The sequence below is a fragment of the Anopheles arabiensis genome, chromosome 2, assembly GCF_016920715.1.
Source record: "Anopheles arabiensis isolate DONGOLA chromosome 2, AaraD3, whole genome shotgun sequence".
Lineage (NCBI taxonomy): Eukaryota > Metazoa > Arthropoda > Insecta > Diptera > Culicidae > Anopheles > Anopheles arabiensis.
In genome coordinates, this window is record NC_053517.1 from 95,809,108 (window position 1) to 95,822,022 (window position 12,915).

Genomic DNA, 12,915 nt, shown 5'->3' on the forward strand with positions numbered 1-12,915 from the left:
ATCGAACCACTCATCTACTAGCCACCGATTAGATAACGCGGACTGCTCTAGCCATTTTCACGAAGTAGATAAACATTGGCACCTTTTACGATTTCGTCCTCCTTTTTTCCATGTAGTTTGCACATATGACAGCGCAAATGATGTCAACATTCTATTAAAAATCGTCGTCACGTCAAACTGTTTCAGTTTCTGTTTATTGCTGCGACTATGCGCATAAAACAAAAACGTTACATTTCAAACTGAAAAAACAGGAGGTGTCATTTATTTGCAACGAAGTATTCGACATTCACGAGCATTATATAGGATTAAAAATGTTTAAATTAGTTTACCACTGTTTAAAATAATTAAATTCAACCTTATAAGTCGACGAAGATTGTATTCCTTTTAATAGTGATTCTATTTTTATAAGTAAATTACTGTTTTTGAAATACTTTTGCCATCCATCAGAAATTGCAAAGGCCCGCACAAAACTTAAAGAGCACGTTAGGCACGAACTGTTGAAACAAAATGTGCTTGCAATTATGAATTTCAAAAGCCTCCAACTCTCCAATGCTCGATATGCATAAAACGGCTAATGTAGGTTTGATGTAAATTATATTGAAAGGTTTAGCACATGAACCTTCTTTTCTTTTTTTTTTCTTGCCAAACAAATTGATTCACCACACAGAACCCAACCAAGTAAAAGAATAACAAAAAATATACTCAGAAAGCAACAAATATTAGCTGAGGTTATTCTACATTCACGATCACAAGATCAGGTTGTTTGCAGCATCAATTCACACAGCAAAGGTCGCCGTGGAAGTCAAGTCAACAAACGAAGCTTTCCCTAGGCCGCACCATTGCAAAACATTGCCTCCACACATAGAGCGGGAAATAGAAATGCTAGTGAATCATCGACAAACGCTTCTAGCATAATAAAACCCCTCCGGAGAAACGCATCGACAAACATCGATGAGTCACGGTGCAGCAATCAGATGCACAGTGGAATTGCACAAAACACACTCACACCCAGCCAAAGCAGCTAAGAAAGCGTCAGCCAGTCAGCAGTGATGTTCCTTTGCTGTACTACCTTGTACTATAGTACGGAAGAAGCCAAAAGGGTGCATTTTCAAAGTAAATGTGAAGCGCAGTGAGCAATAGACGCACAAGAGATGGCTCTACCGTTTGTCGAGAGTTCATCAGTTCATCCATTGATCATTTAATTTTGATCTATTCTTACATACTGCGGCCCCATTCACTACTGTTACTGCTGCTGTTGTTATTTGGAGGAAAATTTATCCTCTTACAAAAAACGATCTATTGCTACAGCTCCATAGCACACAGCATACATGCAGCGCTGAAATATGATCATGCTAACGGAAAGATCACTAAGAATCATCCTTTACCGAGCTGGAGTTACCTTTTCCCTCTCGCTCAAACCTAAAGAAGGAGGAATAAGAACATCACACACACGCACAGGCCCCAAAAGCCGGAATTTATATTTAGCGCAACATCGAACGCACTTTTCACGTGTGCTGCACACCACATACCGTGAGTGCGTGTGTTGCGGAGGAGCTACTGCAACGTGTGCTGCTGCTATACACCACAGCACGGGATGGACCCACGGATGGATACAAGAAAGCAGCAGCAACAGCCAACAAAGACGTTTGTCGCTGACGCTGTTGTCCCGTTCCGGGTCGACCGCAGCCGCCGTAAACTTACCAGCAATAAGCCTACTTACTCACAATCTAAACAAATGATCTCCGCGCCGTAACATCTTAATGGGCAGCTCCTCCCGTTCTTTTTTTTTCTACAATCCCACTCGACCTCTCCTACCCCTTGAAAGGCGCTCCAAATGTGATCTTGTAATTGGGATGGGTGGGAGATGTTTGTAAATAATCGTAACGCTACCAACTGGCAAACTACTGCGCCGGTTTATTAGATTGCGAACGCGCGGAACGGGCGGTGGTGCTGGGTTTTCATTTTTCAAACAAACATGTACTGAAAATAGCCCTCCCGAACAGCTTCCCCGTGTTTGGAATGGTTTTTGGATTTTAGATTCGGTACACCATTAGACAAGTTTTGAAAGTTTTCAGCATATTTGCATCGCAACCGCTACATTTCGCGACCCACCACACCACCACGTACCTTGTACACTTGTCCGTATGTTCCATTTCCGACGACTTCGATCAGCTCAAAGATTCCAGCAGGATCCTGTAAAGAGAGGGAAAGAGAGCAAAATATCAGTAAAACCACAATTTCCACACGGTAATGCACCCAGCGCAACTCCCCCTCCATCGTGTCTTTCGCAACTTTTATCGGCCCAAATAGGTTAGCGGAGAATGCAATTTACACCGCAATTTCCTTTCCAAATCCCCGCGGGTTACTACAACCAGAGCGAGAGAGAGCGACAGACAGGGGCAGGCAAATGGAAAGGGATTAGATTTTAAGTGCTTTGGCAAAGAACGGTAACTGCATCGGGAATCCCACCAGTCAGCCAGGAGGAGAAGATGGTGATGATGGTGGATTGACCATTTGCAACTTTTGCAACACCTTCGCCTGGAATGTACAAGCCCTGGATCAAGATGGCAGAAACTGGGGAAACAGCGAGAACGGATGTGTGTGTGTGTGGATATTTTCATAAGATTTTCCTCTGGCTACAATTCCATCAATTTCCCTCCATGTGCACAGATGCACTTTGCAGAGTTAGGAAAGGAAAGCACACACATTCATGGAGAGATGGTGAAGCTGTGCACAGGAAATCGAACGTTTGCGGTTTTATCGATGTAAAACGCGCTCTCGTATGAGGCGAAGGGAAGAGCCGGGAGGGTTTGTACATATAGATGGGGAGCGAAAAACTAATATCAACTCGCTGCCACAGACACTACACAACAAACCTAAATCACACTACGCTACTGGAGAGAGGGAAGGTTTGCTGTGTTCCTTACGGTTGTTTGCCGGGGGGGGGAAACTTTAGCCGTGTTCTGGGCCGGCTAATAATGTTTAGCTAACCTAGATCGAAGCATTGGCCCCGGTGAAGCGAGAGCACGATGATGGAAACGGTGCAGCAGCGAAATTGTGCCGTTTGCTACCGTAGGAGGTTTTGGTTGGTGTGTTGTTACGGCGAAAAATCAAATTTTCCTCAAACTCGAACTCCTCAACGCGTGAATGAACGCTCTACACACACACACACACACACATGGAACGGTTTCTAGCGATAGATAGAGAGAGGGGGCGGTGGAACGGTTGTGAAGTTTGAGTTTTCAATCAACACACACACACACTGCTGCGGTGGCGGTGGTTGCGCAGAAAACTATCGACGGAAAGGCGAGTGGCGCAAATTGATAAGACCTAGTTTAAAGCGAAACTGTAGCCAAACACACAAACCTATACACATCTTGCCTCAGCGAAGTACGGATATCTCCTGCAAAACTCGTGATTCATTACGCACCGCACTACTGTTGGGAATTCATGGAATTGAGGGAATTGACTGTGGTGGTCGTCTTGGAGTGGAAGCAAAAGGGAAATCTTTTCAACCCGAAGCTTACAGAGAGCTACAAACCGAGGGACTTTGAGGGATAATTGTGATATGTTAGTTGACATTTATAGTACATTTTTACCATTATATCTTATCTGGAATCTTTGGTACACTTTGGAAGAAATGTATACGATTCTTGTGTTCAAAGTTCATCAAAACTCATCAAATGACATTCCGAGGTATGACATCAAATCAGACAGACAATATCTCTATTGTTTGAGCGATTGTTACATGTACGTCTTTACAGAAGATTATCTAGACATACCATTGAGTTCCAGAGTTACGGCTTTACGAAGATATCAGAACGTCCGCATAAAACTAAATTTATATTGGAATGCTAAAATACTCATAACTTATGAGAGTTCTTGGAGAGTGGATAACATTTTTAGATACATGTTACATAAAAGCTTTTCAAAACTACACCCAATTCACTGATTTGGTTTCAGATATTCAATTACTGGTGAAATAAGTATAAAGAAATTGTTTGTTAATGGAAATGTCAGATTTGAAAGATAAAAGATCGAACTACTTAGTACATCAATATCAAGGTCATATTGATAAGGAATTCTCAGAAGACAGAGGACATCAGAGGACCGAAACATCTCGAATGCAATAACATTTCACTGCCTATCTCCTGTTACACAAATGCCCAAGATTAAAATTTATAATGAGTTTTATTACGGGGAAGTGTAGAAGACACCTCATAATTAAAATAGACAAAACTTTTTACTGTATCCTGTCAATAAAACGATTTAATTTCCTTTTACACTCTCCCAACAGTCCTTGGGATCGCTCGGAACACGGCCGGAACACCGAACCGGCCGTGTCCAAACAAGAAGTCCCCGAAAATCCAACTTCCTAGCGCGCTGCGCTGATGAAGGTAATTGACCATACACATCTGATCCACACACCAATTAGTAGTGCCCACCACTTCGATCCAACCTGTGGAAGAAGCATCATTCACGACACACGACGTCAATTGCTCGAAATCTAAAATAGTCACACCGACGGCCCTCAACTGTTGTTGTCCCCCTCAGCTGGTCAAGGAGAGATTGTTTCCTAATCGGGACCAAATAGCCACACACAACGCACGGCACAGTCTCCACAACAGCACAGGTATGTGATCACCTTACGCACTCGTTGGTGGAGTTCCATTGCATTGCTGAGAACACAATCGAAAGTGGTGTTTTTTGTTTTCGTTTTGTGTCGGAGGCGCAATCAATTATTGCCACAAAAGAACAAATAATCCACCTTCGATCACATCCCACACACCCCAACCGTTTGCTGCAGCTGCATAGTGGTGTATTTGTATTGTTTTCAAGCCACGCATTCCTTCATCGAAACATCGGAGAGGATTGGCTCGAATTGTTTTTTTTTTTTTTCAATGTCCAGTGCAGGGTGCAGCAGACGCACACGGTCTGTTTGTCCAAACGACCCGAAGGTGTCAAGGTGAAATGGTTGACTTACACCCTCCGCCATTATGATGCAATCCCCGACGAGGCGGAAAAAAAAGAAACAAATGACCTCTCTCTGGCAGGATTTGCTGTTTGTGGCCACTGACGGCCGATCGAGTACAAATTATGCGATCGGTGTCACATTTGGCGGTGAGATTGTTACTGCCGTTCGAAGGATCGGATCGCATCCCACAAAGGTAAGAAGCTCAATAAGGGACGCCCCGGTACGTACAGGTTGGCCTATTCGAGCCTGTCACTTTTTGGAGGTCGAGAGCGGCGGCGGCATCCGCATTGTCGTTCGCTTACTTTCTGTCTATCTTGGGTTGGTCAGTTGCCTGCATCACGAGTCATTTGCATTATACAATTAATGTGATCTTATTAAATATGCCAACGCCGAACAAAGCGGAATGGTGAATGGGGTTTAGACCATTGGAATTGGAGATAAATCCAAACTATGACTGAAAGATGTCACATCACCATAATCATACACATATATCGAATTAAAATGTAAAAGCCTGTCTGCATATGGCAATAATGGCTGGTTCTATTATCAAATATTAACGAACCAATTGGCTGAATTGACAAGTTAATGCCTAATTAAATTTCCCAATATAGCATCATATCTCTCCCAAGAGAAAAAAGGGAGAAATCTCCCTACCGCTACTCCCAGTTTTAATCAACTCGTCAGCAATATCGAACAAAATCGATGCCCTATTAAAGCCAAGTGGGCACACGCCACGCTGGATTAAAATATTCAAAAGCCGCTGGCCCAAACTACCACAAAACGAGCCAAAAACAAGAGAGTGAAAGAGAAAAGGGCGCGGCAAAGTGTTGAGCCGCTACAATTATAATCTTATCACTGTCCAATAAATCAATAATTAACCCCGAAAGGGAAGAAGAGCCCACAATGCACCCGAATATGAACCAACCTGCATATTTATGCCCTCACAACCAGCGGGAACCAGCGAAGGGATTTTACAAAGAGGAGGCGCACAGGCCATTCCAACTCCACTTCAAATCGATACAAATGTGTTTGTGTGTGTGCATCGGTGCGCGTCGTGCCCTTTGCCGACAGACGGACGTGCGCACGGATTAAAGGGGGCTACCGGCTTCTAAGATAAAGATGGAAATGACATCATAAACTATCACTTAGTCTCTCTCCGAGCGTTAACAACAACATCGCCCCTCCTCTTCCGAGTTTCATTCCGAGCCGTGCGCTAACGGGAACAAAGTGGAACTCATCATAGGAAGTTCAATTTTCACCTCATCGAATGAGGCGCTAAAGCAGCGCATTCGGGGATTATAAAGCGGGCTTTCTTTCAAAACCCCGATGATTCAACACAACGCCACTTGGGTGGAATGTGTGTTTTGCTGAAGATATTTGTTTTTGAGTTTGTTTGTTTAAGACTCATATGCACGACACTGCCACACGCCAAACAGGTCCAAAGATCAGCTCTTCTGAAGTCGAAGACGCTATACACAACATGAATCAGCACCCGGGCAACTCTCTTTAACGCATAAGGGGATTTATTTGTCGTTATTCCAAGTCTGAGATGTTGTTGCAGGTATGGGTGTTTTTTTGCAGTTGCATTCCAAATGTCAGAGCGTTGGGCCATGGAATCGATGAGTCAACGCATTGTACACGGAGTGATTTAATTAATGTTTCAATACTAGACAGTAGCAATAGTGCTTAGTATTTTTAAAAAGTTTATTTCGCTTCAATAAATATCCTCAAACATATTTGTAACTTCAAAAGCAGCTTCTTGCGAAATACAAAAATCCAGTGAATTATTCCGAGCTCATCATAAAAAAGCCATAAAAAGCATCATCAAAACTGAACCAACAACGTGCCAGTTTCAAGTTTAGGGCCGTCCTCACGTTTCTTCCCACACACGGTCGGGCGCGTAAGAGAAAAACAGAAGTTTTTTTTTTATTTCCTCGCTTATCAATTCACTTCTCCACACACTTCACAGTTGCCCGTCAACTTCGGCATTATCGGTCGTGAGGGGTACATATGTGTCTTATCTCAAGCGGGAGGACTGGGGCAGTGTACGGAACACACTTCAGCGTTTGCCTTCCCTAAACCAACCGATAGAGAATGAGCATGTGGGAAACCGCGGAGACGAAGAAATGCAGTTGTTCCCCCGCCGTCACAACACACACACGCCACGCCAGTTTGTTTAACTCTAACTACGCATGATACACTCGATCAAAAGTGACGACGCGGTATATCTAAGCAAACGCGACCAGATTAGAGGGAAAGGAAACAAATGGTCATATTGTGTGTGTATGTTGTGGCGGGCGGGAGCGCGCGCACGAGTGTTCTAGGAAGAGCATTAAGGCTTTAGCAGGTCACAAGAATGCTCGCGTGTCGTGCCATGTTTCCGCTGCTTGTAACAAACAAAATGTGCCGCCAGAGTCACAGGCACTTAGAAGAAAAAAACACAGTATAGTCTATTGTCATCAAAGGTGCGTGTGTATAAATAGTCTGTGGGGAAGGAAGGAAGCAAACGCGTACGTTTATTAGCCGTGATTTGCTTCCGTTTATCACGTACCTACAAATAGCGCGTTACATCATCGCGTATGACTCACTGCGGATAAGTGGAAAACAAAAGCAAGCTATATGACATCGATAACGTTGTACTAGATGACTTTTGAATTCGTAATTTTGAGCTAATATCCCACGGAGTGTCATCCCACGACAAGAATTGGGATTTTATTAATTCTGGTCCTTCTCGAGATTAATTAGAACCATTCTTGGTTGTTTCTGTAATAAACAAGGAGACAAATGTGACCATCAAGAGACACTATTTAAGCCGATAAGTCTACCAAATATGAATAAATTCTTATTCCAGAAGTACATGACAACTGCTGAATTGGTTTCTCAGCATGTTCAGCGTCACAATGCCAAGAGGTTTTGCCTGGTCAGTGTTGTTCAAATTAATCGTTTCGTTTATCAATCGCTGCTGCACCAAACACACTACCCAAAGACACACTTTAAGGCCGGGGGACACTGTCCGTACTCGCTAGTGTAATTTTGATTTTCACTAGCGCATCTGGCGGCGGCTGGTAGTAGCTTTTTTGGTCTTCGAGGGAATGGTCATGCCGGATCTCAAAATTAAGTAGTTTTTCCATCGCTTTTTTTGTCATGAAACGCGTGCAGGACACTTGCATCTACCTTTTACAAAACTTTTCTCGTCCGAATTAAGTACAAAACATAGAAAAAAATAACATATTTCTGAGGCGGCTCCAAATTCTTTGGCAAAATGCTTCGGTCAGCCGCCGCCAGATGTGCAAGTGAAAATCAAAATTACACTAGCGAGTACGGACAGTGTCCCCCGGCCTCTAAGACACAACAATTACTCAACGACGTAGACAAATCGAAAGAACGTGAACGATTAGCGGTATAGGTGTTTGGCCTTGTAAAACCCTTTTTGGCAAGCAAGAGACTGGGCTCTTTTTCTACCGTCAAACCGTTTGCCCATTATTAAACGTTTTCAAACAGTAAACAAATCCTTTCGCACACACACACACAGCAGTGGCATCAACCGAGTTCGAGGCAGTTGATATTTTCAACAGTGCTGTACGTGATTCGTCCATTTTCCACCCAAGGGTTCAGAGCCACGCACCGAAAACAGATACAGCAAAAATGTGTCGCACGTCGCAAAAAGTTGGTTCAAAAACGCGCGTTGATCGTTTTTCCACCCGTTTTTTTTGCGAAGGTTCTCCCCTCCTCTCGATTGGTACCGGGGACACAGTGTGTGAAGTGCATGAACTTCATAGCACCACAGAAACAAACGCGGGTGTGCTGCTCTGGTCGGGTGCAAGGACGTTGCAAAACAACAAAACACAGCAATGCAGCAACAAGGTAATCACCCTTCGATGCGCCCCAAAAACGGAGAAACAAACAAACCCAGCCGCCGCATGACCGTGCGGATGAGAGTTGAGCGCGCGCGACCTGTGGTGATGGTGGTGGGGCGGCCACCTCTATCAATGCTTGATTCAGACCCGTAAAAAACAAATACAAACCCAACCCAGAACAAAAACGCGAACAAACGCGGAGCCCGATCGACCTTGGATGATAAATGGCGCAACAACCCGTGCCCGATCGGGGTGGTGGTGGTGGTGGGTATCGAGAAGTATGAGCGCATCCGGCCTTTACCCCCCCCCCCCCCCCCCCAACACCCTTTGCTGTCTGCCACTGAAAAAATCACTGACACACCGTTGGCATCACCACTTAATCGTGGCGTGGGGAAAAGACGCCGAGATTGAGCATTCTTGTGCTGGTGTGCTTGAATGTCGGAGCGATTTTTTAATGTTTCTTGGTGCCCGATAAGAGCTAGAGCTAGAGGTGTAACAAAGAAGGGTGGGTTTCTTATGGGCTGATAGAAGTTTGAAGAAGGGTGAGAGAGTCGTTCTAAATGTGTTATTTCTTTCTAGTTTGTTTCGTGTTGAACTACGCGCTTCGAGAGCTAGATAAATATGAGCTAGAATTCTAGTTCTTGACCTGATGTTTGCAACAAACAACGTTTAAAAATGATATCTAAATGATTACACGACAACTTTCGAAGTAAAACCAAACCACAATGTGTGCAAAATCATCTAAACTTGTATAAAAAAAACAAAATCAACACCAACTCCTTCAACCGCATGTAGGTTAGGAGATTTGTAAAAGCATAAACCTACGCGCTCGCTATTTCGAATCGTAAAGCAATAGAAAACGTTAAGCTACTTAGCCACCATCCTTCTCTCAACAACAAAAAAACACACTCACTGCAAGTGTGCAGGGGCATTGTTATGAAACCTTAACCCTATTTATTTATTCACTTGTTTACTGCAATTCGATAGTTTCGATGGGATTTGGTTTCCGCTCGCAATTGTCCGCTCCACACACACACACACCTCTTAATCGTAAATTGTCTTCGAGATGGGCACACGCGACACGTAATCTGCCACACCAAGTAGGATCAATATAAACACAGACACACACACATTGCGAAAAGGCACGGAACGCGAGGCAGCAGCCAATGAGGTGTGTTTTGTTGGCCCTGTTTTGCTCACGATCGCATTAAAGCGGATAACAAATGGATAGTGGAGAGGTTTACTTGCAGCGTGTGATATAATAATTCTGCACAGTCCACTAGCGACCGGCTCAAGTGACATAACAGTTTCACACTGGGTCTAAAAACAATATTATGACAAAAATCAGAAGAATGTGCTACTCGTTTTAAAATTTTTATTAATTCAATAAATGATAAAAAAAAAACAAATAAGCTTTATAAAAAAGATAAAACTAGCATAAAACTAAAAAAACTAATATTGGGGTCCTTTCTGTTTTAAGCTAAAATTTTCAGCCTGTCAGCTGTTTGCATTGTATAGCAGTTTTCGAGCAGCTATCTAAGTGGGTATAATATACAGGTGGGCTTATCCCAAGGTGTATGAATTTAGAAGGCTGATGTTTATCGCTTATGTTTCTGAATGAAGATTTTAAGAGTGTGTTGTGTACTCGTCAAGCCTCCAGAAAGCTTGTTTGAACAAAAGTGTTCACCCATCCTGCCTAAAAGTGACGTTCAAATTTGATTATAAAAAAAACATGCTATAAGGCCACCTGTACTACATACACTTTGATTCTGGATTCCATCACCTGATCTCTTTAATGCACCTTGGGATGAATGTAAACACAACCTCCCAATTGACATTTTCGAGCACGAATAATCGAGAATTTGAGCAAATTCCCTTAAACTGGAGCCTCAAACTTCCCTTAAACTGCACCAGTTTAAGGGAATTTAGAAAAAGGCCTTTAAAATCAACTGTGTTGCGGTTTTTTCGTTGTTTTCTTTTAGATTTGCTCGGAAAGAATGTTTCCTTTCGTTATAGTTGGTCATGTAGCCATTTTATACATATATAATATCGATTATTTATAAAATAACATCACACCAAATTTGTTTTTGTTTTTAATAAAAAAAAATCAAAGCTACGAATGTAAAATGAGCTCGACGGAATCGTCAATCTATAGTAGAAAGTCTAATTTACGAACTCACCAAATCTTAGCGCTTTCAACTCACTCGATCACACACAAATCTACAATTTCAGGCGTATCGAGTACTAATCGAGCAGATACGGGAAAACAATTTTGAGCAAATGTCACTTGGGCTTGTTTTGCCATTTTTCGAGCAGGTACTCGAATCTAATTCTAGCTATGAGGCTAGAATAATCTAGACTGAAAATTGCAGGCTAATTTTTTTGTGGTTTTGTATGGAGTGTTTACATGATTTCAGCCTCCAACTGTCAAACTCCATACAAAAAACTGACTACTATCGTGAAGGGCCCCATTGACTAACAAATAAACAGATATTAATAAGCACATTCTTCAAAAACGACAACCAATATTAAGAGAAGTGAAAAGCAAAAATAGAGAAACAAATTAAAGAAGCGTTTAAAATGCATAAAAAGAGACGAATTTTTCAAAAAGGACAAACATAATACAACAGTTAAAATACGATTAGCAAATAATCAAATGAAAACATGATGAACACGAACGAACAGGACAGATCAAACGATCAAACACAGCAGCAGTTTACAGGCCCGAAAGCATTCGACGACATGTCTCGCTAATTTTCTACCGAGAAGGGTAAGGGTTGGTGGAGTCGGTTTGTCGTCCCGTATTTCACATGCGCCTTTTTTGCGCCCGTGTTTTGCGTCCACAACAATAAAGCAAAAAAGACCACCCCACACAGCGGCTGGCTGGCTAACTTCTTGTCACATACGCGCGTCATGGTTAAAATTAGTTCCGCGGCGCTGCAGCGAGCGATCGCCGCGCGGATCGAGCTAGACCGCAGGGGACCTTGGGTCGATCGCTTTAGGGCTGTGTTTGTTTAAATAAGTGAGAGAAAGCACACATTAAAAAAGTAAAACGGTTTCGCTGCTGACCCGAAAGAAACACACAGATCTAGGGTCCAGCAGCAGCGGCCCCGAACCACCACTTAGGGCCCTTCTCTCAATGCTCACAACAAACTGTTGTTAGTTGAGTCGCTGCTCCCACTCTGGTTCTGCTGCTTGTGATTCATCCGACCACTTGCCACTCCATTTCGGTCGAATCATAATTCGATCAATTGAAGTGGCGCGCGTCTTGCTGCCTTAGAACGCCGCTCTCATCAAAAGCACCACCAATTAGCATTAGAAATGAGTCAGCCTATCGTCTTCCTCTGTTTGCCTAATCAAAGGCAGGTTCTGTTGTAACAGGGACAGAGTTGTTTGTGTGTGTGTGTGTGCTCGTGTGTATGTTAATTGTGGCCTGACAAATGAAGGGAAAAGCGAAGCAATGGACGACCAAGCGGGCCAAATCATGCAAAGCGCAACGGAATTGTTTTGACAGGCGGATGAAAGCCAGGCCAATAAATTGCACCAATGTGTGGCAAGAGAGAGTTTTAAATCTGTCATCGTTGCCATCGCCATTTGAAAACATTATCATTAAGCGAAATGATAATAAAAATACTGTAAATCATTAATGTTGTTGGGTGGGGGGGGGGAAGTAATGAGCAAAAAAAGCACCTGAAAAAGTCCTGAATTTTGACGGCGAAAATATTGTTACATCTTCATTCTGCGACATTTAATTAATCTTTCGCGTTGATTGATTCGCACAGTGGGAAAAAGCCCCCTCCTCCCGCGGGCCAGGGAATAATATTTACTAACATTACAAGCAAACATGTCTCCTTCTTATAAGTAGCTGCTGCTGCCGCGTCGCGATGACAAATCAAGCCGAATTGTTTTGGAAAGCCAACAACGACAACGATGGGTCGTTGTCTGTCTCCTCAAACAATTATGCCATCTTTATCGTGGATAAAAACGTCAAACAACGGAACAGAAAAATGTATTAAAAATATTCGCATTCGTTAAAACAATATCTCTCTTCCTTTAGGCTCATTAAACTAAAAAGAACGTCGA

General features: G+C 42.9%; 1 protein-coding gene across 21 annotated transcripts in view; it reads right to left on the reverse strand.

The window, feature by feature from the left end:
* Positions 1-12,915, reverse strand: part of LOC120898355 (serine/threonine-protein kinase mig-15) — a 52,854-nt gene that overhangs the window by 32,570 nt on the left and 7,369 nt on the right. For all 21 annotated transcript variants that reach the window (XM_040304094.1, XM_040304093.1, XM_040304102.1 and 18 more), the window contains exon 3: positions 2,128-2,193. In XM_040304094.1, the coding sequence (XP_040160028.1) occupies positions 2,128-2,193 (66 nt within the window). The remainder of the gene's footprint in view (positions 1-2,127; positions 2,194-12,915) is intronic.